The sequence below is a fragment of the Felis catus genome, chromosome A2 (assembly GCF_018350175.1).
Source record: "Felis catus isolate Fca126 chromosome A2, F.catus_Fca126_mat1.0, whole genome shotgun sequence".
Taxonomy (NCBI): Eukaryota; Metazoa; Chordata; class Mammalia; order Carnivora; family Felidae; genus Felis; species Felis catus.
Genome location: NC_058369.1, coordinates 33,789,333 through 33,817,122, shown reverse-complemented (window position 1 = coordinate 33,817,122; position 27,790 = coordinate 33,789,333). Strand labels below are relative to the sequence as shown.

General features: G+C 52.2%; 1 protein-coding gene across 1 annotated transcript in view; it reads left to right on the top strand.

Moving 5' to 3' along the window:
* LRIG1 (leucine rich repeats and immunoglobulin like domains 1) overlaps nucleotides 1–27,790 on the top strand; it is a 114,567-nt gene that overhangs the window by 54,042 nt on the left and 32,735 nt on the right. The window contains exon 4 of the mRNA XM_011280158.4: nucleotides 25,850–25,987. Within this exon, the coding sequence (XP_011278460.2) occupies nucleotides 25,850–25,987 (138 nt within the window). The remainder of the gene's footprint in view (nucleotides 1–25,849; nucleotides 25,988–27,790) is intronic.

Genomic DNA, 27,790 nt, shown 5'->3' with positions numbered 1-27,790 from the left:
CTCTTCTTAGCTAAAGAAGAATTGATTAAATAACAGGGATGGTGTATTTAACATGTCTTTATTGTAACTTACGGAGAATAGAACCTGGCACAAATGAAACCTGGTGTCCTATCTGTGACCCCACTCAGAGCCAGTTAAGTGGCAGGAGCCCTGGGTGGAGCTGAGTGAGCCCGAGGCCGTGAAGGATGGAGGGCTGGCTCTTCTCTGCTGATTCTTCTGGGGAAGTCAAATCAATAGTAGTACTTAACTCTCCACGTGCCTGCCTGCTAAACCTCTAGGAAAAAAGAGGCCCCAGATCAATCTTCTTTACAGGCTCATTAAAGCAAAGATCAATTCACATTAAAGTGTAATTAAAGAGCAGGCCTCCCTGGGGAGGCGGTGATGAGGATTCGGAGGCCATGGTCGCTCAGGGCGGAGGGGAGGAATTACTCTCTCAGAGGGCTCAGAAGCCATGGAGAAAGGGAATCAGAACTCAGCTTCAGAAGTGAGGCTCCTCTTGGAGATTTGAGCCAGGTTGTTAGTGATCAGGGGTACAGTACAAGTGGCATTACGCTGCGTAATACATAGCTGGCTGGGGTTCCTAGAAGTGTGTGTGTGTGTGTGTGTGTGTGTGTGTGAGAGAGAGAGAGAGAGAGAGAGAGAGAGAGAGAGAGCCTCCATCTAGTGAGTTGGGATGAAGCCTCTTGTCTTTCTCTTCAATTAGCTGCCTTTAAAACTTTCTCTTGGAGTGCGTGGGTGGCTCAGTTGATTAAGTGTCTGACTTCAGCTCAGATCATGATCTCACCACGGTTCGTGGGTTCGAGCCCCGTGTCGGGCTCTGTGCTGACAGCTCGGAGCCTGGAGCCTGCTTCGGATTCTGTGTCTCCCTCTCTCTCCTCCCCTCCCCTGCTCATGCTCTGTCTCTCTCTCAAAAATAAATAAACATTAAAAAAATTTATTAAAAAAAAAAAGGAAACCCTTGGGCACCTGGGTGGTTCCGTCGGTTGAGCATCCGACTTCGGCTCAGGTCATGATCTCATGGTTCATGAGTTCAGGCCCCTCGTTGGGCTCTGTGCTGACAGCTCAGAGCCTGGAGCCTGTTTCAGATTCTGTGTCTCCCTCTCACTCTCTGCCCCTCCCCCACTCACACTGTCTCTCTCTCAAAAAGAAACATTAAAATTTTTTTTTTAAACTTTTCCATATTGCCTTATCTTGAGGAAGGTCATCATCATCTGCAGACATAACAGAGAATTGACGTTAAAACGTTTTCTTTTTACGTACCATGTTTATCACCAGAAGTCAGAAGTAATAGTTGATCTAGAAATGTTGAGTGGTAATCTAGGACTGTGAAACTCTTTGTGTACTGATCGTAGCTGGACCCATGGGGACGGGGGACTGCAGGTGTGTGTGCGAGAGGTGAGGTGGGGGGTAGCTGTTCTCCTGAAGGGGAGGGATCATCACCCTTCCTGTAGAGGAATTTGCTGAAGTGTCCACAAATCAGGAGGTTAAGAGCAGACTTAATCAGGTTTCTTAGAAACTGTCGAATTGGGTCGCTCTTTCCCCATTCTGCTTCAGAGATGCGCCCTCCACCTGAGAATACCCTTCAGCCGGGCTGGTGAAGGAAGGCCAGTCGGTTTTGGTTTTGGTGTAAAAGGATACCCTGTCTGGGTCATTGGCGTCTTTTCATGCATTCTCATCAGGAGTGTGGAGTTGACAGTGACTGAGACACTTTCGGCAAGAACTGAACAAAGTTGTGTGTAAAAGTCCCAAGTCGACGGGGCATCTGGGTGGCTCAGTCGGTTGAGCATTCGACGCTTGATTTGGGCTCAGGTCATGATCTCACGGTTGGTGAGATTGAGCCCCCTGTTGGGCTCTGTGTTGATAGTGCCGAGCCTGCGGGGGATTCTCTCTCCCGCTCTCTCTGCCCCGCCCCGTTCATGTTCTATCACATGTGCGTGCTCAGTCTCTCTCATTCTGTCTCTCAAAAAAAAAAAAAAGTCCCAAGTTGAGTTTAAGTGACTGTCCTTGTTCCTTGAGCAGTCTGCAGCCTGTTCATTTCCCAGACACTAAAGGGAAGCAATAGCCTTAGTCAGAAAACACATTATGTATAAAAAGGGGGCTGTGCTTCCTGTCCTGTGTCTTCAGAGACATGCTCACTTTCTGCCTTGTTTGCTCCGAGATTGTTGGTGTGAACTGAATCTTTGCTCTGGATGAAACATCACAGCCATTCCCCTGGGAGATGGTGGCTTCCCCATCACCTGTGTGATTCTCAAACTGAGCCACCTGTCAGAATCACCTAGAAGGCCTGGGCTCACACAGGGATGGGGCGGGGGGAGCGGCCCTCCAAGACTCACGTGTGGAGTTGTTACAAAGCCGCTTAACTTTTGGAGGGCAGTAGGCTACTTAGACAACTTCCTCATGTTGCAGGTGTGGCAAAGGCATTTGTTTGGAACAGTGGGGCTCACAATCCTGGTTAGGCATTTACTTCTGACCACAGTGCTGGGGGCGGTGGACAATGACTGAGCAGGGGCAGAACGGCTCTGGCTGTTAGAAGTCTGTCACTTAATTTGCTATGTATTGGTGATGGCTGTGGTCTCCCAGCCAACCTTCCCCAGTTACCACAGAGGCACGCAGTGCTGAGTGAACAGCCTGGTGGGAGACCTGTTCCTGCCTCCGCGTGCGGGTACGAACGGCTCGGCTCAGCGTAGCACCCCGCCGCCCTGGGCAGGACAGGCCGGTGCCGGCAGGTGCGCTTAGCACTGACCTTCCTGCCGATTCAGGCACTGCCTCCAGATGAATCTTGGCCCCCGCCTAAGTCAGGAATGGTGCACTGCTTTGTTCCAGGTGGAAGTGAGAGGGAGGGTCCGAGAGGTGGGCAGTCATCCCCTGCCCTAGGGGGGGATCAAAACCCAGGGCCCACAGCTGCCCCGCACCCCAACCCCCTCCCCGGTTACTCACCTCCTGGTTTCCCTGCCTTCTGCTATGGCCAGGCCGTCATCCTGCTCATCACCGAGCAAAAGACATGACCGGGGAGGAGGCTTAGGGGGGTTCAGGATGGAGAGAGACCAGGGGCTCACGTGCAGTGCGGCAAGGGCTCTCGTGAGGTGAAGCCCAGTGTGACCACACATGTCTCCCAGGCTGGGGCTTCTGCCCTCGAGGAACCCGCAGGCTAGCTGCAGAGAAAGCTGGGGGCACAGCCATAATGCAAGCGAGGGCCGGGGAGGCCCGTAAGGAGGGCTTTTCCCCGCTGACACAGACACGGTTGGTGTAAGAGGGGGAAGTTTCCCAGACATTTTAGCTGAGGCTCCTCCTTACGTGGATCTCCTTTCTTTCCCCCCACAAGAGAGTGTAAGTTACAGGCGTCAGATGGAGCACCTGGCAAGCTGGACCGACGCCCAACGTGTGGGGTGCTTGGGGGAGGACGAACGGGACATGGCTAGTTCCCTTTTAAGGCCAGTCCGCCCCGTTCCCGTGTTTGCCTTTGTCAGCAGGCAGGCTGCTGTGAAGGGCCAGCACGCTTCTGTTGGAAGGCAGAGCAGGACCCTCGGTTCTTAGAACCGCAGACCCTGCAGCGGCTGGAAACCACCAGTGAGCCTCCGGATAGAAAATTAAACACGCACTTTACAAGGGAGAGCAGCCCTCTGTCCCGGAAACTTCCCAGGGGTTCTGTCGTGCAGGCTGCCTCTTGCCCCCAGTCCAAGGGAGCCTCTCTCTGGGAAAGGAGCTCCGGCTCCCCGCCCCCCCCCCCCCCCCCCCCCGCACGCCTGCCAAATTACACACAGTCATGACTTGTCATTTTCCTTCTGTCTTTTCTTCCTTTTTTTTTTTTTTTTTTTTTTGATTTCTTTGTGAGTGGGGGTAGTGAGTCAGCCAGATGAGCGGTCATCTGCAAGTCATTTGCTGAGAAAGTGAAGCGAACACCAGCTGTGGGTCTGGGGAGCCGAGGAAGGGGAGGCCGGTGAAATAGGAGTGTGGCCATGGAGGTCACTTCTTTTTTGGGAACTCAGTAGCATAGGTTCTGTTGTTCAGAGCTGGCTTTTATTGTGTGTTTGGCTCCGCTCTCCTTTCTCATTTTCTCTCATGACCAGTAAGCTCTCGGTAGGGCGTGAGATCCAGGGAGCACAGGGAAGCTGGGGAGGTGTGAAGGCTCTTGCAGGGAAGTGCCTGTCCTCGCCGCGGTGGGTGCTGAACGCCCCCCAGGGCTCCGTGAGCCCCAGCCTGGAGGCGAGCCGCTTTCCGGGGTTGCACGAGAGTCCCCCCTCTCTCCCGTGTGAAAGGAGCAGGCCGTATCAACAGGCTGTTTCCAACTGGGACCATTTCCTCCTCCTCCTCCTCCCTCTCGCCCACTTCCTGCAGGTGGCTTCTGTAATCCACTTACCGCTGGGGAAGCCTCATGAGCGTGTGCAGTTAATCCGAAAATGGCTGGCTTGACTTTGACCCGCGTGGTGACCTTGCAGAGAAGGCAGGGCCTATTGTGTCTGCTCACACCTGGGAGCCATTTTCAGCTTTTATAGCCCAAGTGGAAGAAATGTGTTTGCGTTTATGCTGGGCCTTCCTTTCATAAGGTCTGTCATTGTTGGACGTTATGGAGGGAATATTAGATTCACCCTGCTTATCCAAAGGCAGGGGTTCTTCAAGGTAGAAGAGTTTTTACTCATTACATAGAGTCATACAAAATCACCGTTTGTTTGCCATTCGGAAGTGATCAAAAAACATCAGCCATCTCTTAGGGTTCCACCTTCCGAGATGAAACTCAGTCTGCGTGGTTCCCTGACGGAGGGCCCTGCTCCAGGTGCCTTCACAGGCCTCCTCGCATTATATTGCTTCTGCAGTCCCTGGAGACGGCATAGGGTCTGTTCTCAGCACATTTTACCGATGAGGCACCTGAGGCACAGAGAGGGCAAGAAAGTTGCCTTGAGGTCACACAGTAATTGGCACAGGTGGATCTTGAGTTCTCTTCTGTCCACCTTTGGGTTTTGCACTCCCTGTATACATGGAAGTATGTGGTCTGGGAGCCTGGTAGGGTGTTGTAATGTCACGTGTCGACCTATCAAATTGTGTCAGGAGGGAGAGGCCTGGGGACTGCAGCCAGGATGCTCAGCAGTGCAGATGAGATGCTCGACCCAGGGCAGAGGCCTCTCTTAAAGCCGAGTGCTGGCCTCTGCCACATTGCTGTCAGGTGATCTGACTCTCAGCAGCCCCTCGGTGATTTTCATTAGCGGATGTGGAGTCACAGGAAGTCCTTCTCCTGTCCCGAACAACAGGCTGCCCCTCCCCTCACCGCCTGATCACACCCGAAGGTTAGTTACTCTGAGCCGATTACGGTTGCCCATGTTTTAGGGGCGCCAAGAAGGAAAACAATTCTGTTGTCAGGTCTCCGTGGATGGATAGTGCACATGTTCCAGCAGCCTGTCGGACGACGGCCACCTGCCTGGAACACACAGCTTCCAGGCAAATTCCCGCACCCTTTCCTCGCTTCGTGGATGCCTTTCAAGCCCAAACAGCTGAGATAAAGGTGCCAATCTGTGGTGCTTTCTCCTCAACTCCTTCAACCCGGAGCTCAAACAGCATGTGTGAAGGCTGGTAGCAGGCAGTTCTATGGCATGCATGAGGTGTCCTCCCTCGAGGCCACTGGTCTCTGCCCAGCTGTGTGGGTGGAGAGTCTCTTTGGGGGCTAAGAGACATTTTATTGTTGGGGAAGGACATGGCTGGGCTGCTGTCAGATAAGCTTGTAGAGTCCAAGGCTCCCTCCCCCAAGTAACTGAAGCAAAAGGTAGGTGCAGTGGGTGTTATCAGCTTCCATCAATGACTGCATCATAGGGCGTTATGGGGAGGGGCTGCTCTGCGTGGTGGTTAAGGAAGCCTCTGGCTCAAAAGGATCTCCGCTTAAGCCTGTCTTCATCCTCACCTTTGCCGTGTTCTCTGGGCCTCAGTTTACTTCCCCAGACAGAGGTAGTTTCCGATACAGCAGGCTGTGAGGATTCACTGAATACCACGTGCTGGATACAGTGTGTGGTGTATAATGAACGTGTACCAAGTGCTGGATGCTATTTTAAATTTTTAACGTTTATTTATTTCCGAGACGGACAGAGAGAGGGGATATGGACACAGAATCGGAAGCAGGCTCCAGGCTCCAGGCTGGCAGCCCAGAGCCCGAAGCGGGGCTCAAACTCGCGCACTGAGAGATCGTGACCTGGGCTGAAGTTGGACGCTTAACCGACTGAGCCGCCGAGGCTCTCCTTGCTAGATACTGTTTTAGATGGACCCTGTCTACTGAGCTCCCTCCGGTGTAGGTGGAGCTGGCCCGATCCAGCTGTGTAGGAACACAGCTGGCTGCTGTGTTCCGAGGGGGTTGGTGCCAGACTGGCGCAGAGGCAGTTTGCATCCCTAAAAAAGGGACCTCACTTGCAGACACCCATTATGGCTCCCTCTCTTGCGACCTAGTTGAAATTTATAGATCATCCCCATATTTGTGTGGTGGTGGGGGGGGGGGTCCTTAGCTTTCTCATAGGTGAATTCCTATTACAAGAGCTCAGTGGTGAATCGGTAGCATTGGTTTTTTTCCTCTTGTTGGCTGTTTCTTTACCTGGGCTGGGAGCAGCAAGCCCGTGAAACACTAAGCAAACACCTAAGCAGTGGCTGTCATCCTTGGCTGAACAGTAGAATGACCAGGGGAGCTTGAAAACCAAAAACAGACAAAAACCCTAGATGCCCAGGCTCCATCCCAGACGGTGTAAATCAAAACGTTGGACTGGGGGGCTGCGGAGGAAGGGACCCTGGGCACAGGCACTGGTAGTTTCTTAAAGCTCTCTAGAGGTCATTTCGATGCGCTGCCCAAGTTTTGATGAGCCCAAGCTGGGTAATCGCAAGTGAAAGGTATTGTCTTCCCCTCTCTGCTTCCCTCTCATACCTGTCCCTGAGAGTAGCCAGGTTCCCCCACCTTCCCGTCCTCTCCTTTTTCTTTTTCTGTTCCAGGCGGAGGGGAAGTAAGTGGTAAGAATGACCTTCAGATTAGCACTTAGGATCCTGGGGACCCCATCTGAGGTTGTTACTACTGATTTATCTGGAAGACACTGTGAAGTGATCCACTTACTAGGAAACTGCCTTGCCTTTGGGGTGTGCAGGGGCGGGCCTTGGGGTCTGTTGGACATGCCTACCTCATTTGGTGATCACGGAGCTTGACTGTGGGTCGCCGCCTAATCCAGGTCATTTCTTCGCCCTGAAAACTGGTTTACTATACCATCTGTCAGGTGGATTCCACCTGTAAGTCAGAGAAGAACCTTCCTGACGATGGGGGGAAAGCCCTCTTCATGGTACAGTGACAGGCAAAACTTAATTCATTCTTTTCAAAAACCTTGCTCTTCGTAATTCCAAAAGTAAGACTGTTCTTTTTTTTTTTTTTTTTAAATACTTGTTGGGATACAGCAGGAGTCTAGCGCTAACGTTGATTTTTGATGATCACGTGATGTATGTGATGGGGGTTTGTGAGGGCTGGGTTTGGAATCAGGCCCTTCCGTAGGTTGGAAAGAGTAACTAGAATTTTGGAAATGATGGGAAAAGATTGCCTGAGACTTCTTAGAATGTGGTGTTTGTTCCAAATCCAGCGTGTTCTTTTTTATAAGGAGAAAAACAGTGGTTATCGGCACACGTAGCGAAGTTTTCCCGCCTCGTAATTTTCATTGGGTTCTGGGAGTCAGAGTGAGGACCGGCCGTCCCAGGAGCCCCCGCTCCTCCTGCCCTCGCAGGCGGTAGCGCGATCCCTCCCTTTAGCCCCCGAGGGCTCCTCACAGACCAGGCTGGCCCTGCCCCCTCCCTCATTCTCCAGTGTGTGTTAACAGTTCTCCAGCCATTGTGCGGTTCCACGTAAGAGTCCAGTGCCTGTCTTCGCTGTGCCCCGATCCCTGAAGAAGAGCTCCAGCTTCTGAGAGACTCAGTAAATCGTCCAAGCAGATGGATTCAGAAAGCAGAGTACAGTGCAGTGTGGACGTAATCAGGTCGGTTTCCTGAGTGAGACCAAGGTGCATCCTCTCCCTGCCCTGGTGGCTTCCTGGGTCATCTCCGGGAAGAGAACGCAGGCTGGCGAGGACCCCACCTGCCTCTCTCGTCTGGACATCACCCATCAGAGCACATGCTACCTCTGGACCCCAGAATGCAAGCCATCCTGCAGTGAGAGGTGCTTGACTCCGAGGGGCGGGGAGGAAGCATCCTTTCTCCTGGTGCACATGGCCTCCCCCTTGTCAGCACCGGTACCCTTCAGAGAGGAACGTGTCCAGCCTCTTGGCTTCCAGCCCTGACTCTGCCCAGAGACCCTGCTGCAAGGTCTTCCACAAGTCACTGCGCCTTTCTTGAGCTGCTGTTCCCTCACCAGTAAGGAAAGGAGCTGGTGCTGTATCAGCCACGTTGGAGCAGTGTCCAGAATGCACGTGGCTGCGTCCTCTCCTGTCAGCCTGTGGGACCTGGCTGTGGGACCCTGGGGTCCTCGTAGAGGCTCGGATGGTGCCGAGATCTGTCCGGTGGGCCCGCCGGGCACGGTGTTGAGAAGTCTGGTTAAATGACGCAGGGGGTAGCACCGTAGCCAGTTTTTGCGGACTGCCCCGTCTCTCCAGGGACTCCTCCTGGCCTCGGTCCCAAAGGTGCTCGGACTCAGCTGTTCCCTCCCCACGAGACACCCAGGGAGCCCCAGCCTCAGTCCACATTCCACGCTTACCACCCAGGGAACTGCCTGCTTTGTGGTTGCCCTGCAGTCTGTATTTGTTGAGGAAAAGAGCGAAGGATCCCTTTGTGGCTTCCCCGTTACCTGCGAGATCAGGTCTCAGCTCTTGCGCCTTTGTCCCGATTCCGTTTCCTTCTCCCTGTCACCACTTCCTGCCCTGATCTTTGCACAAAACTGCACGTGGGGAAAGCCGTGGCTTGGATTCTGTGTCTCGTTCGTGGTGTCTCCGTGGTCCGATGTGGCTGTTCTCCTCCCAGCCTGCTCCCCCACACCCTCGAGTCCCCATCTGTCAACGCACCTGTCACATCTGTGTTTTCCTCCTCGACTCCACCGTGCGTGTTTGGGGCATGAGGGGTGGGGTAAGGAGGACGGCGGTGTTGCCGTCAAATATGCCTTTTTTTATTTTTATTTTTTACGGCAGCTGCACATAGTAGGCATGTTCGAAAAATTAAAGCACTAAATCGGTCAGTAGAAAAGTAAGCGATCGTGGAACACGGGGCAGATACTGGGTGGTTCCAGACCTTTATCATCGAGATGACGGGACCACCTCGGGACAAGTGATAACAGAAATCGTCTGTTAGGACCTCCAGCAGGCATGGCTCTTTCCAGCCCAGAGATAGGACTAGCTTTTCCCCGATGTGTTGGCAGGCTGGGCCGAGGATTACGGGAGAGAAGGATGTAGTGGAAACTACTGCGTGGCAGGCCGTGTGGCTTCGAGGGAGGAGTGTGGGCCCTGTGGGCCCTGGTGTAGGTTTGAATCTTTACCTGGCTGCTTTTTAGGTAAGAAATTGCCCTTACCCTGGCCTGCGGGCATCTGCTCACCCTTGAGGGCCACCAGATGGTTTGGGGAAAGACTTTCTCCAGAGTGAAGCTGGAGAATCACAGCCGGTCTGTGCATGCGTCCAGCCCGTCCTGACTACTTGTCTAAGAAACTTGAGAAAACCCAGAGTTACAGATAAGCGGTTTTCTTGGCTGCGGGATGTGTCAGAGCCTTTACTAATGAGGGGATGGAGCTTGGTGTTTCCCACCTTCAGTGAGCCTGTGTTGTGTGGGATGAGTGGCGCCACGTAAACTTACAAACTGCAGAATCCAGCAGAACGAAAGGTATCTTTATCAGAGTCCTCGTCAGTACCTTCCTGTGGCTGGCCTGCTTCGGGGGGTCAGCAAGGACCCACAGGGTGGATGTGTGCAGACATTCCACAGCCGTTTGATGGAGCCCCTCCAAAGCTAGTGTTTCAGGAATGGTGCTTTGGGAATCTCCGGTGTGGCCGTCCAAGTCTGACCCGGGTCAAGGTGTGGCCACCTAGCGAGCCCTCCTGCCCGGCCAGGCAGTGTTGGGGCCTCGGCTGAAGTAGAGGGCACAGGACCGGGTGGTCACTCCTGATGCGCCCCCCCCCCCAAGGGCCGTGCAGTCTTCTAACAGGCTTTGTCAACATCTCCCTTCTCACCAGGAGACCAGGCCCCCTTGTCCTTTCCTGAACAGTGGGAAATAATTAAACATTTCATGCTTACCCATATGAAATGTTTCAGAAATCCCGCAGTGCCCAGCACTGTTAGGCTTTCTGAATGGAGTCATAGGAAGTAAGTTTCTGCTGGTTTGTTGGAATAGCTACCCAGTGAGGTAGCAGATTGGCTGTCTGATTCCACCGTGAATTCTGCCGAGGCCTCTATCTGATTCCACAAGGCAGATCGTGACATGTGTCTTTGGTGTTTTAAACCTTTTACTTCTGAGATAATTACAGATTCACATGCAGTTCTAACAAAAAATAGTGTAGAAAGATCCTCTTATATCCTAACCCAGTTACCCCCAGTGGTAACGTTGTAGAAAGCTTTTTATAACTAGGATATTGACCTTGATACAGTCAAGATACAGAACACCTCCATCCCCAGAATGATCCCTCGTTTTGCCTTTGGAAGCTTCCCCATTTCCCTTCTGCCCACATGCCTTTGGCAGTGTCTAATTTGTTCTCTGTATATGACTCTCATTTAAAGAATGGGATACGAGTGGGTTTATACAGCCTGTACCCTTTTGGGACTGACTTCTTGTCTGGAAGCACAGTTCCCTGGAGATCCATCTAGCTTGTCGCATGTATCAATAGGTGACTTCTGTTATCACAGAATAGTACCCCATGATACGGATGTGCCGCACTTCGTTGACCCATTCACCTGTCGAGGGACATCTGGGGTGTTTCCACACTTGGGCTGTTCAGAATAAAGCCGGTGTGAGCATTCATGTACAGGTTTTGAGTGCATGTAAATTTTCACTTTCCTGGGACCCATGCTGTAGAGCCTAATTGCTGCATTGTGTGATATTTGTATGTGTAGTTCTTTAAGAAACCACCACACTTCTCCAGCACGAATGTACCATCTTAAATTCCCATCAGTGAGGAACGAATGATTGGGTTCTCTGCATCATGGCCAGCATTTGGTGGTGTCGCTTTTTTTTTTTTTTTTAACTTTTATTTATTTGAGAGAGAGACCGCGTGAGTGGAGCAGGGGCAGAGAGAAAGAGAGAAAATCGTCACTCACAGCGAGGAGCCCAGCACAGGGCTCGATCCCACGAACCTCGAGATCACCACCTGAGCTGATCAAGAGTCAAATGCTTACCCAATTGAACCACCCAGGCACCCCTACCTAGCTTTAGATCCCAAAGATTTTCTGCTGTGTTTTCTCTAAAAGTTTGTAGTTTACATCTCACATTTAGGTCTGTGATGATAAATTGAAAAAACAAAACAAAAAAACAACCTGAAGCAAAGAAGAAACTGGAAGCCTGTGGTTTTAAGAAAGACACAGCAAGTGCAGGCTCCTGCAGGAAGCTGTAACAGGCAAGACGAGGGGATGGCGTGGCTGTAGGTGCAGAGCAGGACCACCGGAGAGGGGGCCGCGTCGATGCTGTAGCGGGGCTCACCATCTTCAGGGTAGATGAGGACTGACCTACAAAGGCCAACTCTAATCGCACGTGTACCCGTCCTGAACCCTCCCCAAGTACGGTCGGATCCTATGCTGAAGGCCTGGGGAATTGCGTGGTTAAGAGATACCCCTAAGTCATATGACTGGGAGATCAAAAGGCTTCCAGATGGGGCAGGAAGCGGGCCTGGCTTTATTTTTAAAGGCACATCAGTGGTATCACTCCCAGAGGGGAGAGGGACTTGTCTTGGAAAGTGCAGCCAAGTGCAGAAGCCACTTCCTCCTCTTCTGGAACCCCCGAGCCGCCGGGAAGCTGGCATGGGAAGGAAGCGCCCGGGAGGCTCCTTCTGTGCCCCCCGCCCTCCCAGGGATTGCAGGACCACCCTGGCACCCACACACCCGTCTTCTGTCCTCTTAACCTCAGGCTGGCTGGTAAAACTTGGGTGCATCTCCTCTTGAGACAGCCGCACAGCCTGGAGTCAGAGGAGACCCGCGCTTGCCTGCTGGTGAGCTGGGTGGCTCCAGACCCAGAGCCTGACGTCTCTGAACCTGGTTTAACAGGTGCCTCCCGTGGCCTGAAGAGAGCAGGGGGTGAACAAGTTTCTGCTCCTTGGAGAAGGCCCAGTGTTGTCCTGTCATGCTGTCAAGAGCTCGGCTCACCCATTTAGGGACCACTCCAGTCTTCTTGAGTATCAGTAGGAGAGGGTCGGCTAGGCCCGGCAGCAGCCGTGTGCTGACGTGTGCCTGTGGAGGGGCAGGCGCGCGAGCCCCCTCTGAGCGCGCAGAGTTGGGTCTGCCTCTGATGGAATCACAGACGTGGGGGTGTAGTGTGCCGAGAGGAGGTGAGTGGCCCGGGGGACTGTCCAGGGAAGCCCTCTTCCACCTGCTTCCATTATGAGGCAGTACCACATACGGAGGAGGAGTGCGGGACAAGGACTCACGACTGGGCTCCCGTCCTGGCCGTGCTGCTTCCTGCCGCGTTCCCGTGCCTCAGCGTCCCCGTCTGTGAAATGGGGACCGTAGCAGTATCCATTCTTTGGTTTGTCGTGAGGATTAAATGAGCTAGCCAGAGCCTGCTCCTGGTAAGCTCTCATGCGCTGTTACGTTTGAGACCCCTCTTCCTGCTGTTATGGCCCCTGCTACTGCTCCGTTTGCACAAAGAAGTGTGGTGTGCCTTCTTGGTGGGTGAACGGCAGCCCAGTCGAGCGTTGGAACCGTTTCCGGGAGGCTGCAGGGGCCCCAGGGCACCATTCCAGGCTTCAACTACAAAGGCCCTTTGAAGTTTTTACCACCTGGAGCAGGCTCTGTGCCCCGAGACTGTCAGGATTCACGGGGTCCGAGAGGAGACTCTGGAACCCAGCACCATCCCGGCCTGGAGATGAATGGGTGGGGCCCCCGCCCTGCTGGCCCGCAGGGAAGAAAGGCCTCTACCGCTGAGGCCGGCCCCTCGGCGTGTTCACCCCTGAAGGCCCTCTGCCTCGGACAGTCGGGCAGGCCCAGCGTTTCTACACTTAAGGATCAAGTCCCAGAGTCCGGTGTCTAAGGCTGTGTTCACAGCTTTGTCAAATAGCAGTTTAATTTACTTACATAAAAAAGCACATGAAAATAATATGCAAAAGAGAGGATGGGAAAAATTCCATGGTCATCCTGCTGTGTCCAAGAGAACGTTCTAGGGTATTTCCCATCCTTTTTCTGCTGGCTTCTTGGGGAGAGTGGCGGTCGTGGGAATCACTTCCCAGTGCACCCTGCCTTTTGCTCTAGATTACGGTATGGGCAGAATCCCGAGTGTCCAGGGCTGACGTGGGAGGGCAGCCACGAGAACATTAAGTTTTGTTTGGAAATTGTGAGGACGGTGGGGTTCACAGGTTTCCCCTGCTGTCTGGAAGAAGAGTGTTCCTGTGAAACCTTTTGTAAGCCAAAATGGTATAAAGCAAAAAAGCACTTCTCCTTGCGTTGAAGCAGAAGTCCTCTTTGGGTTTCTGTCAGTTTGCAAAAGCAGGTGCTAAGGTCTGTCCGTCTTTGCTCAAAACGAACCTGTGTTCAAGCCCTGGTGAGGACTCCCAGGGACAGAAACCGCTGTAGCCGAAGACAAAGGCTGTTGCTGGTTGTAGATTTTCAGGTGACCCCTGTGCCCACACCCCCTTCCCTGCTGCTCCCCGGCATTGAGTGTGGGGAGAGGCGCTTGCTCTGTGTGGTGTAGCAGCTGTAACCTGTCACAGGGCAGGGACTGGGATGTTTCCACCCCACCCTCTTGGTGTTGAGTCCTCAGTTTGAGGAGATTCACCCCTTGTGGCTTCTTGACACCGTCCACAAGGAGCTAGGGGGCTCCCCTTGGCGAGAGTTTCTGGGATCTGAGCCTGGCCTTAGGGGGTTCTTTGACCACGTGCTCCTTACTGCCACCACCTCTCCGCCTTGCCCACCTTTCTTGGCCAGCCCCTCCTTTCTGGAACAGTCTGTGCCAGGAGCCCCTTGTGAGGGGCACTGGTTTCCCTCCCTACTGCCATTGAGGGACAGAGCCAAGTGCACACAGGCCCAGACACATGGGCCTTGACAGTGGTGATGAGAGTAACTCAGGTGAGCCAGAACGTTCCTGCGGCCCCCACAGGCTCCCTGCTGTGCCAGGGCTTGTGCTTCCACGGAACAGGGACCCACAGCCTGACGCTCTGTGCACTTGCAGGCAGGGCGCCTCCTCCGTGAGGGCTCCAGGGTGCCGGAGAGGAACACCACCCGTGTGCAGGGCGGCAGGCTGCCAAGGCAAGGGGGAAAAGGAGAAGAAATCAAGGGATGTGTGGGTTGGTTTAGGTGAGAAGAAAGCTGAAAGAATTGAGCGGCCATGTTGGCCTTGACCAGGAAAGAACCCCTACTTGAGTTCCTCGTCACCCTTCCCCCTGTGGCCCAGGGACGATGGAGAATGTGGGTAGAGTTGCTCCTCGCCGCTGCCGGATGCGGGAAGGATGGACGGACGGATGGACCGTTGGCCGCTGCACCATCAATAGAGCTGTTCCCCCTTTACCAGCCCTGGCTAATCAGCGAATGTCTGTGCTTGGGGTTAAACTGGGGGAAGTGCAGTTAACCCCAAAGTCCATTTTATTAGGCATTTTCTTTTTAAATATGACGGCTTTTCTATCTAATAAAGGTAATTCCAGGTTACACCTTTAATTTCTTGAAAAAATTTTCTTAATTGGATAGTTGGTCTTGCCTCAGTGTTTTTTACCTAATAACGTTTTTTTTGGTTCAGGTCTGTGATGGTGAATGTAGGAGACTGATCTAAAGCTGTAATTCATTTTTTTATTCAAGAAATATTTATTGAGCACCATTTTTGTTCCAAGCATGGGACTGGGTGCAAAGGATATAGCACTAAAGAAGTTGGGCTAAAAATTCTAATTCCTTTCTAATGATGTGTTGACCATGGGACTACTTAATACCTTAGGAAGCTTTGTTTTAATCTGTTTATAATTAATAGACTCTTAGAGCACTTTTAGGTTTATAGAAAAATTGAATCGAGAGTATGGAGACTTCCTATATACCTCCTCCTCTGGTTTCTGCTGTTAACATTCTACCTTAGTGTGGTAAATTTGTTAGAATGGATGGGCCAGTATTGATACATGATGAAGTAAACCTCTGGTTGACATTAGGGCCCGCTGTTCTACGTTCTGTGGGCTTCCGTAAATGTTTCACGGCCTGTATTCACCATTTACACTTTTATTCAGAGTAGTTTCACTGCCCTGAAAATCCCCTGTGTTTCCACCTGTCCATCCTTCTCTCTCCATAACCTGTGGCAAGTCCTGATCTTTTTATTGGCCCCATAGTTTTGCCTTTTCCAGAATATCCTATATTGGAATCGTAAATTCCAAGATAGCCTTTTTTGATTAGCTCCATTCGCTCAACCATGTCCATTTCCTTAGGAGGTTTTCTTGTGTTTGTTTGCACATGTAAAAACGGAAGGCGGAAGTAGTTGGGATGGGGATCCTCATGACTTATAGTCATTTATGGAGTGGGTCACTCTAGACTCTACAGGACTGTGGTTGCTGACTCTTGGCCGTGCCTAACTTACCTCCTTCCAGATCTTAGACTTCCAGCTTGATTGTGTGTCAGGGTGGGGGGACCAAGTGGGGTCTCCTGCATCGAAGTGCCTGGGGCCACCCACTCCCATGGGGATGGGACATCAGGTTTCCCTTGCGAGGAGTTAAAACAGTTCGTTGAAGACCCTAAGGGGACAGTGACCCTAAAGGAAGTGGAGGGGTCAGGAGGATAGTTGACACAGCCTAGTCCTGCCTTCGGAAGGGTTGACCCCGCCTGGCGGAGGCTGTTTATCCCGCCACTGGGCCACTCTTGTTTTTTATCCGATCTCCACCTGAATAAACAGATCGGGAACGTCATCTCCAGCCAGGCTGAGAATCTGCCAGAATTCCCCAGGGAACTGATGATTCACCAGCAGCGGCGGCGGGGGTAGTGAGAAGAAGAGAGAGAGAGAGAGAGAGAGAGAGAGAGAGAAACCTGCTTATTCTGACTCTCATTTCCTGTCCAGCAAACACCCTAGGCTGGGCCGTTTCTTAGGCGTCGCTCGTCTCTTAGAGCAAATGGTCAGTAGATTTATGCAGTAGATTTATTATGCAGATGGTTTGGTTTTCATTCTTAAGGTGAATGTAAAGCAGGCTGGTGAGAGGGCGATGCTTTGGACCGTCATTCCGAGAGGAGAAACTTCTCCACACTGGCCTAGGAAACCTCTTCTGCGCTCACTTGTTCTTTTTGGAACCTCCTTACCTTCTTATTTCAAGTGGCTTGTGGTGTTCTTCCCAGTACTTCGCATAACATTACTTCTTGCCAACTTGGGACTCAGAATTATTTTCTCTTCTTTGCTTTTTTGGTGCTCATTAGGTGCCCACTTAAAATCATTCTGACACCTGAACAAGATTCGATTGGGCTTGGCCCTGCTCTGTGGCCCCAGGCTGTATTCTTGAGGCTTTTTGTGGGGGACAGGTGCAGGCAGGGGGGCACTTGAGGGTGGTTGCCATCTGACAGTGTGGCTGAATGAAGCAGCACGCAACAGGGCATTTGGATGAAATGACTTTTCGGACACATTTCAACTCTGGAGGATTTGGTTTAAAAGAAAACTACCGAAAAAGGGGGGGGGGTTGGTAAAGAAAAGAAAACTGCCAGTGTTTGATAAGGGGGAACAACGTTTGCATGCCCTGTGACTGTGCCACAGCGCCACTCCTGGACATTGATGCTTGCCAGAAACGCATGCCAGTGTGCACCAAAGATACATGCAAAAGACGTGTGTTCACAGCTGGGACTCTTGCAGTAGCCCACCCTGGAAATCACTCAGTGCCCACCAACGGTAGAAGAAAATATAAATCGCTGTGTACTCTCTCTATAGACATATCACACAGTGACGAAAAGGAATTCCCTACTAAGGCAAGGACGGATCCCATGAACATAATGTTGAGTGAAGGCTGGGCGCTGAAGAACATACCTGGAATGATTCCATGCGTATAAAGCCCCAAAGTAGGCAAAATTAGTCCCCGGTGGTAGAACAGAGCTGTTCCCTCTGGGAAGCATAGCCACTAGGAGAGTGACAGGAAGGAGGCCGCACACATTCTGTATCTCGATGTGAGTGGCTGGCACACGGGTGAACGCCCTGGTAAAAACGCATCGAGCTCTGCGCTTGGAATTTACGCACTTCTCCGCATGCCCGTGCGGTTGCCATAAAAACGTTTACAAACAAATAGGACAGCTGCCACCACTGGGCCATATGGTCTGCTGGGTAGTGCTGTAGTTTTCAACAAAGGAGAAATTACCATCTTCATCCACGTTCCTGAAATGATTAGCATCTTCTGGTGCTTGCCATAGTGCGGCCAAACCCCACAGGCAGGCATCAGGGCCTCTGTGGCCCGTGCTGGGTTTTACACTAAATCGGTGATGAGGTCACTAACTGTCTCGTTTCCTGTGGGTTCCATGTATGGGCTGTAAAATACTATGGCAGCCCCCCACCCCAGCGTCACCGAGCGTATGTGCCTGTGCGGGGGCCGGAGATACGGTGGTGCAGAGCCAGAGCACGAGTTCTGTGGCACCACGGGGTGGGCCGGCTGCAGGGTGCTTCCTGCAGGGTGTGGAGTGGGAGCATCCAGCCGGGATCCTGGTGGCGAGTGCGGGGTGGGGGCAGTGCTGGCAGGTGCGGGACTCTGCCCCCCCCCCCCCATTTCGGGGCTAGATTGTGTGAAACTATTTCTTAGCCAGAAGTTCAAACGGAGAGAGATCTGGAATTTGAATTTTGCTGATTGTGTTAAGTAAGATGTACGGAGAGTTTGATGACTGAGATAACACGGAAGATGTGTTGTCACCAGTGAGAATTCATACTCTGGGAGTTGTCGGTGTGGATTTCTGGGAGTCACCATCATTCTCTGGAAGAGCAGAAGGGTGTGCCTGCTTAAATGTGAGGACTTTGCATTGGCCAGCTTCAATGTGTCTGCCTAATTGGAAGAATTAAAGAGAGTAAGGATAAACTGAGGATCGCTGTTCTCTCTCAGATCACCCTTTGCACCTATCTGTCTCCACTGGCTCCAGGCAGGATCCCGGGTTGTCGTTGGAGGAATATAATAATGATGAAGACTTAGGTCCCACTCAACTTCCTGAAGAGATAGAAAAGACATCAGTGGGAAAGATTCTAATTAGTGATGTCTGACATGAGCCCTGGAGGAACAATAGGAGGGTTCTTCGCTGTAGGGAGGCATTTACTGCCATTTTGTAGGCAGTTAAACCAGATGCCGACAGCGATTTACCAAAACGAGTTGCTAAGCTGCCTCGGAGCTGGAAATGGAATCTGGGGGACTCCCTACACCGACGCACAGTAGTTGCTATAGTGTCGACCAGGGGACAGTAAACTAGAGGTAGTGGGCCACATGTGGCCCTCAGCTGATTTTTGTAAATAAAGTTTTCCTGGAACAGTCACACTCATTCATTTACCCAGTGTCATATTACACTCTAGCATCAGAGTTGAGCACTTGTGACAGAGCATACATGATGCACAAGCCTAAAATATTTACCATCAGGTCTATTCTAGAAGACGTTTGTTGACCCGTGGTGTAGACAATAGGTGCATAACTTCAGGAACCAGCTGCAATCCATTTGCCCCACCTTGACCCTGCCTCCTTTGATCTCCTTGCCCTTTCTTGTGGCTGTTGTTAGTGACACGAGATCTTTTCCACCACCAAGGGGAATACCTTATAAACCAGGCTTTCACAGAACCATAGTGGAGCAGTCACTTATGATAAAAAGTTTTAAATGTTGGTTTCAAATGCCTCTGTCTGTTTTACCGTCCAATTTAACATCAGCTCTGAAAACGTAGCCAAGTGGAGAGGGCTTATCTTGCCTGCTCTCTGCCTTTGAAGACTGATTTTATTTTGAAGCCTTTAACAGGTGTTGGTTTAATAGACTTCTGCTGTATTAAGTTCTCCTCGCCCCAGAGGGCAGCCTGAGGGGTAAACTGCCACAGGGTGGAGGCAAATGTTGGGCCCTTCACCCTTCGCCAGCCGCACAACCTCAGAACCGTCCTAATTTGGTTTAGTGGCAGAGACAGGCTGGGCATCCCTCCCCAGCTCTCCATTCCCTAAGAATAAAGGTAGCCATTCGCACATACAGGTCCCTAAAGACATGGTCTCAAAGCAACTATTCTCTTCTTTCTTACGCAGAATGTCCTGCGTAAGCGCTTTCCCTTCCTCTGCGTTGTGCGCGGAGATGGGGCCCCCCCGCACAAAGCCCTCTGCAGATTTGCTGCTCACGCAGGACTCCGGGAAGCTGGTACAAAAGCTGGGCCTCGCCGCGGCCAGTTAATTACCCAGAGCAGTCTGAGGTGACCAGGAAGTAGCCGGCTAGCATTCAGATCTAGCCAAGCTTTGCTGAAGGTTTATGGATCGAATCCAGGACGAGGTTCTTAAAATTCTGCTGGGAGAGCCTCTCAGATGGCATGCCGGAGGGTCCTCCTCCCCTGAGTTTGCGTTCTGGTTCCCCTCGTCTCTCAGCTGTGTGAGACCTCAGGAGAATCCCAGCAGGATCTCCAAGCCTCAGTTTCTTCCACCGTAATGCACAGAAAATAACGGTACCTTCGTCTTTAATCGCTGTGTGATCTCCCTGAGGCTTTCGCCCAGGGCCTGCTGCCTCTAGGTGTTGAGGTATTGGCCAGCTCTTGCTAAAAGGAACTTGAACAGGGACCCAGAAATTAGATGCGTGTGGACTTACTTGGGAACTGGGCAGTTAGGTAAAGGAGTCACCTGGTGACCGCTTCCATGTTTGCACGTGGCATTAAAAAGCACGGACAGGGGCGCCTGGGTGGCGCAGTCGGTTAAGCGTCCGACTTCAGCCAGGTCACGATCTCGCGGTCCGTGAGTTCGAGCCCCGCGTCAGGCTCTGGGCTGATGGCTCAGAGCCTGGAGCCTGTTTCCGAATCTGTGTCTCCCTCTCTCTCTGCCCCTCGCCCGTTCATGCCCTGTCTCTCTCTGTCCCAAAAATAAATAAACGTTGAAAAAAAAAAAAAAGTTTAAAAAAAAATAAATAAATATAAAAAGCACGGACAGTTGCTTGAAAGTAGACCACCTGATGGAATCAGGGCAGCAACCACATTTTCCCAACTGTCTACGCTCAAGGAGGTAGGAGGGCTTCCCCTGAATACTGGCTGTTGGCTCGAGCCTTTATGGATGGGTGCGTGGAGGGGGGTGGCTTGGACAGGCCAACTTCCCCCGGGATAGGGGGCGGGCAGGGTAGAGTTTGGTGGGCTGGGGTCAGGGGTGTGCACATAAGCTATGCTTTGGCTGCGGGAGCGAGGAGGGGGTGTGATGCAGCTGGTTGGGGATCCATCGGGGTTCTAGCCATGGAGTCCTGCAGAAGCTTTCGTCTGGGATTTACTTTGAGGCACAGCTCCCCAAGACGGCCCGGTCTCCCCGTGGCTGGGTGTGATGCTCTCCAGCCGGAGCACGCTTGTTTCATGCACACAGCCAAGAGGCAGAGCTCTGAGTCAACGCTTCGCTGCTGAGAGAGGAGTCAGGCCTGCCTCCTCGCACCGAAAGGGCAGAGGAGTAGACAGGATCCAGTCATTCATTCGTTTTATTCATTCTCTTGCCAGAGCACCTCCCGCTAACTAGGTCCTGAGCCTGGCTCTGAGGATACAAATATGACTAATAAAAACAAGAACCGGTTTTATTGAGCAACTGCTATGTGTCAGGTCATATCACCCATGGGGCATAGGAACTTCACACGTTGCTTTATAGATGAGGCTCCTCTTGAAGTTCACGCCTGGAAGTTGTGTAACTGGGGTTTGAACTCAGGCAGGGCAGTGCTCGCGGCATGTTCTGTGCTGTGCCAAGTCCCAGCCCAGGAAGAACTCCTGGCCGTGGGTGGAGTTGCCCCGGTCCACGGAGACCTCTCACCCGCTGGGATTCTTGTTTTGAGAAGGAGGGGAGGCAGAGTCCACAGGAACGCAGAACTGTGTGGTCAGTTTTGCAGAGTACACGGAGTTCAGGAAGGATGTGATCAGGGCTCTGGGCTAGAGTGTGGAGCAGAGAGGGGTGCCTGGGTGACTCAGTCGGTTGAGCATCCAGCCTTTGGTTTCAGCTCAGGTCATGATCTCACGGTTTGTGAGTTTGAGCCCCGCATTGGGCTCTGTGCTGACAGCTCAGAGCCTGGAGCCCGTTTTGGATTCTGTGTCCCCCTCTCTCTCTGTCCCTCCCCTGCTCTCTCACGCGCTCGTGCGCGCGCTCTCTCTGTCTCTCTCTCTCTCAAAATGAGCAAGTGAAAATTAAAAACCAAAAAGAGTGTGGAGCAGAGAGCCTAGTCCAGCGGGGCGAGGGCAGTGCATCCTTGGCAGCTGGGAACAGGGGTGTTTAAGCCCTGAGCTGCTGCGGGCCACGTCTCTTGTGTTGTCTGGGCCGTGCTGCCACAGGCCAGTCGACACCCTTTCTTTCCTTCATCTTCCCTAACTGAACTCATCTGCTTGCAGGCTTTTCTTCTGTTGAAATGCCGGCGAGCCCCAGATCTGTGGGGTTCAGAAATTTAACCTGTATTCATTTTTTTTCACCACATACTTATTGAGCACCTGTTATGTGCCTCACGCCATTCCAGTGGTTGGAGACACATTGGTGGACAAAACCGACTGATAGCTCTGCCTTCTTGGAGCCACATCCTGGTGGGAGGGAAGATGTTAAACTGGAAATAAGCATATTGCTGGATATATTAGGTGATAATTAGAGCTTTTGGGAAAAATACCGTAGGAAGTGTAGTGGAAAGTGTGTGTGTGTTTGTGAGAGAGAGATGGGGTGAAGGAGCCTGTGGGTTTAGACAACATGGCCAAGGACATTTGAATAAGATGGGAAAGGGGTAAGGGGATACCATCTGTGGGTCTGGGGGGGGGCGGGGAGGAGCATTCTATGTAGAGAGAAGGGCAAGTGCAAAGGTCCTGAGACAGGTGTGTGCCTGCGTGGGAGAGGGTCCATGTGGGGCAGTGTGTGAGGAACAGTGCAGAGACAACAGGGCGCTGTGTGGCAATCACGTGGGCTTTGGAGACCGTTGTGAGGACTTAGTCCTAAATGAGATGCAAGAGCCATCTTTTGAGTTGTAGGCAGTGGATTCTTGTAAACTGACTTTGTTTTTCGGTTTGGTTTTTATATCGTGACAATATTTACCATCGGAATCCTTTTTTAAGCTCAGTAATGAGAAGTACGCTCACTTTGTGCAACTGATTTCCAGGGCTTTTTCCCTCTTGCAAAACTAAACCCCTGTACCCATTGAACACCTCCCCTTTCCTGCCTCCTCCAGCCCGGGCAAGAACTACTCTACTTTCTGCTCCAGTGAATCTGACTCCGCCAGGAAACTCACAGGTGTGGAACCAAACAGCATTTGTCTTTCTGTGATTGGCTTTTTTTGGTTTCACTTGACAATGCCCTCCGGATTCATCCATGTTGTAGCTCAGGTCAGAATTTCCCTTTTAGGGCTGAAGAGTAGTCCGTGGTCCATGTATGGGGCCCTGTGTTCATCCACTCATCCCTCCAGGCACATTTGGGCTGCTTCCCCTTCTGGGTATTGTGTGTAATGTTGCTCTGAACATGGCTGTGTGTGTAAGTCTTTCATTTTTTTCAATTTTTTTAAATGTTTGTTTACTTTTGAGAGAGAGAGAACACATGAGCATGGGGGAGGGGCAGAGAGAGTGAGAGGGAGACACAGAATCCGAAGTAGGCTTCAGGCTCTGAGCTGTCAGCACAGAGCCCGACGCGGGGCTTGAACCCACGAACCACGAGATCATGACCTGAGCTGAAGTCAGTCGCTTAACTGACTGAGCCCCCCAGGAGCCCCTGCATGTGTCTTTGAGATGTGCTTTCAGTTCTTTGGGATATATAACCAGAAGTAACACTGCTTGATCATGTAATAGTTCTTTAATGTTTTGAGGCTCCATCCTGGCATTTTCTTCAGCACTTTGTTGTGGTTCCTCTTTCCCTACATGCTTATAGGCATCGTATGGGTGTGAGGTGGTTTCTCATTGCGTTGCCCTAATGATTAGTGCTATTGAGTGTCTTTTCCTGTGCTCACTGGCCATGCACTCGTCCATCTTTGGAGAAATATCTGTTCAAGTCCTTCGCCCATTTTTTAATCAGGTTGTTGGGGTTTTTTGGTTGTTGAATTGTAGGAGTTCTTTGTATATTATCGATACTAATCCCTTGTCAGATATATGATTTTCAAATGTTTTCCCCCCATTTCTTGGGATGCCTTAAAGGATCTCTGTGGTTACTGGGTTGGGAGTGGTCCATTATGTGGACAAGGATGGAAGGCATAGCCACTAGCCTAACCAGGGTATTTTAATATTTGCAAACCAGAATATTTAGTATCACTGATGCAGCCTCCAGCTGTCATCTCCGGCTCCCGGGGGCCCCTCTCGTCCTCTTCTCTTGCGTCTGTGTCTGTGTTGCTGCCCCGTCTCTCCTCGACCACGGGCACGTGGGGTCCCTGCTCCCCAGGGTGGCCTGGGGGCCCTCGCCTGGTGTGCTCTGTCTGTCCCCAGTGTCCGGTCCTGCCCCCAGAGCTGGACCCCGCATGCTGGTCTGGCAGAATTCACGGCTCCTGGCACATTTTGTCCACCTTGCCTCCGACACCCTCACTCCCACGCTCTGTTGTGTCTCATCCGCATGGCTGCCCCTTGGGCCAACTGGGGAGCTGTCTACAGCGTGTGAAAGAGCCCCATCCTCATTACAGTAGCCTTCCTCCAGAGTGGGGCTGGTGCCCCACAGAACGTGCTGGAGTCGCTAAATAAACAGACTGGCAGGAAAGACAAAGACAGGTGTAAGATGAAAGGCAGAGACTGAGAGACGAGGTGCAGCGAGAGAAATGTCGGGGGGCTCGCAGCTGTCCCGTGGGCCCTTGCTGTGTGCACGGTCCCTTTCTGCCCCACTTCGGGGCCGCACTGGGGCTTCTTGCCTGCTTTCACATCGTCTCTTCCTGGCTCCTTGGTCCCGCATTCACAGTTTCTGGACGAGGCTCAGCTCTGCTGCCTTTATTTCTTGTTCTTTCTTTCCCATACTTAACATAATAAAGGTTTTCTTTTCTTTTTTTCTTTTTCTTTTGGAGTCAGAAAACTGAAGAGACCATCTCTGTTAGACACATTGTAAAGAACTCAAAGGAAATAGCTTCTGGGGGGTGGGGAGGAGACTCGAAGGGAAAAGCGGCCTTTCATTCTGGGGAGACTTCCCCGTGTCTGGAGTTGTGCCCCTGTAAATGGGTGTTGGGTTCAGGGCCTGGGAGAGTTGTGAAAACACAAAGGAGCGGACAAGACGCCCCAGGGCTTCTGGGAGAGAGAGCCTCGTTTATGCCTGTTTGGAACCGATTTGGCCAAGCGTGTGTTTAAAAGAGGTGCCACTGGGTACGCGACGCCTGGCTTACTCGTGTCGTGTTCGAGAATGCTTTGATTGGCCGGGGCCCCTGACACTGTTCACTCAGAAACTGGGCCGAGTGAGGGCCTGGAACCAGCACAACCCCAGCAGATTTTGAAGTATCTGAATATTGGGATGAGGGCTGCTGGGGTTTGAATCTGCCCCACGGAGCCAAATCCACGGTGGGGGCCACCCCCGGTCCTGCAGCCGTTGTCCGTGTTTCTTGTCTTTCTCCTGATCAACCGGTACTGGCCGGTCGGTTAGACCGTGGGTTTTTCAGGAGGACGACACGTGCGAGTAAGTCACGGTGGTAGACTGCCTTCCTTGGGCGGGGGTTAAACACTCCGAATGCTTGGGTTAACGTCTGCTTTAGTGGGTCTGCCGTATGCCTGAAATAAGGGGTGGTGGCCCCATCTTGCATACGAGGAAACCGAGGAACAAAACTGTCAAGGGGGTCGAGTCGGAAAGATTGGAGGATTCGATTCCAGCTAGACTGAGCGCCCAGTTCCTGTTGCCCTTAGGTTGACAGAATCGTGTCAGTTAAAAAAAAAAAAACAAAAAATCCCTCGTGCCTGTCTTCACACCTGGCAAAACGTGTGGTGCATGGCGGTGGATTAAGTTAGATGAGACCTGAACTCGGTCCTCGGAGCCTCCTAAGTGATGGGGCTGGGCTGCGTTCTGAAGATGCTATGTGAGAACCACACCAGGAGCTGGCTGGTTCCACGGCCACATTCCTTTTGGGAAAGCACCCTGGTCAGTTCTGAGTTGCGGTCTCGCTGCCCTTTGCATGGCGGCCTTCCACATTACTCCTGCGGGCTTCTCCTTGGGGAGAACCTAGGCTTTGAGTTTGGGTGGACAGACTTGTCATCGACAGAGAATTCAATACCGTAGCAGCCAGCCAGCAGGTGGTAAGGTCACACCAAGAAGAATGGGAGAGCTCATTTTAAGAATGCTACCACCATTAAAAAAAAAATTTTTTTTTAAAGGAGGGCAGGTGCACCACCTGGGTGGCTCAGTCGGTTAAGCGTCCGACTCTGGCTCAGGCCATGATCTCGCAGTTTGTGGGTTCAAGCCCCACATCGGGCTCTGTGCTGACAGCTCAGAACTTGGAGCCTGCTTCCGATTCTGGATCTCCCTCTCTCCCCCTTTCCTGCTCATGCTCTTCCTCTCTGTCTCAAAAATAAATAAACGCTAAGAAAACGTGACACCACTTTTATAATTTTCTGGATGAGCAAAGCAGGGAGGAAGACGTGTGAAAAGGGGCGGGGGGGGGGGTAGGGGGAATAATGGTTCCCTTGCAGAAAGACACGCTCAGGTCCCCTTGTCCGTTTGTGTGTTTTAGGCAACACAATAAGATTCGCAGCGTGGAGGGGAGTCAGCTGAAGGCTTACCTTTCCTTGGAAGTGCTGGACCTGAGCTCGAACAACATCACGGAGATCCGGAGCGCCTGCTTTCCGCAGGGGCTGCACATCAGGGAGCTGTAAGTGCCCATGCCCCGCCGTCAGCACCCACGTGCACGCGGAGTGCGCGTGTCCTTCTCCCCCGCGTGGCCTGCCTGAGACTCCGGGCTTGGGCGCACCCCTCTGGCTTCCCCCGGCAGGGCGCCTGGGTTCCTTATCGCCCCTGGGCACAGGTGGAGAGCATTTCCTAAGGAGCGCGTTTCTCTGACAGCAGGGGTGGAGGTGGGCCCAGGGAGAGTTTGGCAAGGGGCCTCTCACACCCACCAGCTGAGGGGAGGGTCTGGCCCTCAGACACAGGTCTGTCTTGATAGAGGGCCTGTGTTCTTTGTCCTTTCCCGGGCTGCCTCCCAGGAGAGCTTGGGGAGAAGGCTGGGGGGCACTTAGAAAACAGCACTGCGGGGAGACCTCCCTGCCGAGGCTGAAGCAGTGGGTGCTGGCCTCTGCGGCACTGACCCCCGAAGCCTGGCGTGAGGTCTCTTCGAGCAGGCACTGACTCCCTTCTGCGGCTTCCCCGGCCCTGTCCTCTTTGCTGGTCTGTGTCTTGTCCGCCCCTCGTCCTAGCCCTTCTCACACCCAGTGGATGATAGGAGGGAGGAAAAACCGTGAAAGCCTGTTGAGCTTGCTGCTTGTTGGTAGAAAAATGGTGCTTCGGGGAAGAAACGAAAAACCCAGGCTCCGGAGAGGTCTTCAAATGACACGAGTTTTCATTTCCTGTGTTCTTTTACTGACCCTGAGTCGTTTTGGAGATCGTCCATGAGGCTGGTTTAGGGGTCGTTATGACCCCTAAGCTCAGGGAGGCCAGGGCTTGGCACAGGGATTTTCCAAGACCCCCAGGAGGGGGCGTGATTTCTTTCTAATGCTGCCTCAAGGCACCAGATTTGGAAACGGGGGGGCCCTGGCCTCTATTAAGCCCGTGCGACCGTGCTCAGCCCCCACTCATGGCTTTGTGAAAGTGTCCGGCCACCGCCTGGCATTCCCTCGCTTGGGACGAAGGACCAACAACTGCTCAACTGAATCACATTGACCTCTGTCTGCACAAAAGCAGGAGGGACTATTTTGGTAGCTACTGGCCGGTGTGTATCTTCATCCCACAGACTGTTCTTCTGTAATGGGGAGTGTTAAGAACACACAGTCCAGCCCCATTTGCACAGAATCCTCTTGTGCCCTGGCCTGGGCCACGGCCGGGTGGGGAGGCAAGAAATGCCTGCTTCTCTTCCCTTCTCTGGTGGAGCAGACTCTCTCTGGTCTTTTTCCTCGCGCTACCAAAAGCAGCATTTGTCCAGGGAAGGCGGAAGGAGAAGTAGTAACAGTAACTTTAAAAAAAAATTTTTTTTTAATTTTTATTTATTTTTGAGACAGAGAGAGAGAGAGAGAGAGAGAGAGAGAGAGAGAGAGAGCATGAGCGAGGGAGGGGCAGAGAGAAAGAGACACACGGAATCTGAAGCAGTCCAGGCTATCAGCACAGAGCCCGATGCGGGGCTCGAACTCACAAACCGCGAGATCGTGACCTGAGCCGAAGTCAGATGCTTAACCGACTGAGCCACCCTGGTGCCCCAATGGCAGTGACTTCTGATAGGAATAGTGTATCATTCCTTCCCTTTCTGTTTTTTCTTTCTTTTTTTTTTTTTTATTGATAGAATTTGTGCACCGTGGAAAGCCCGGATGCAACCTAGTATATTGTAGTGTGGTGTGAGGGGAGGTGCCCTTTACATACATAATCCGCTAAGTGGACGTCCCGTTGCAGAATTGAAGGGATCCTGTGCAGGTCTCCTTCACTAGTGTTTCTCTGGATACCGTTTCAAACGATTAAAATGAATCAGTTA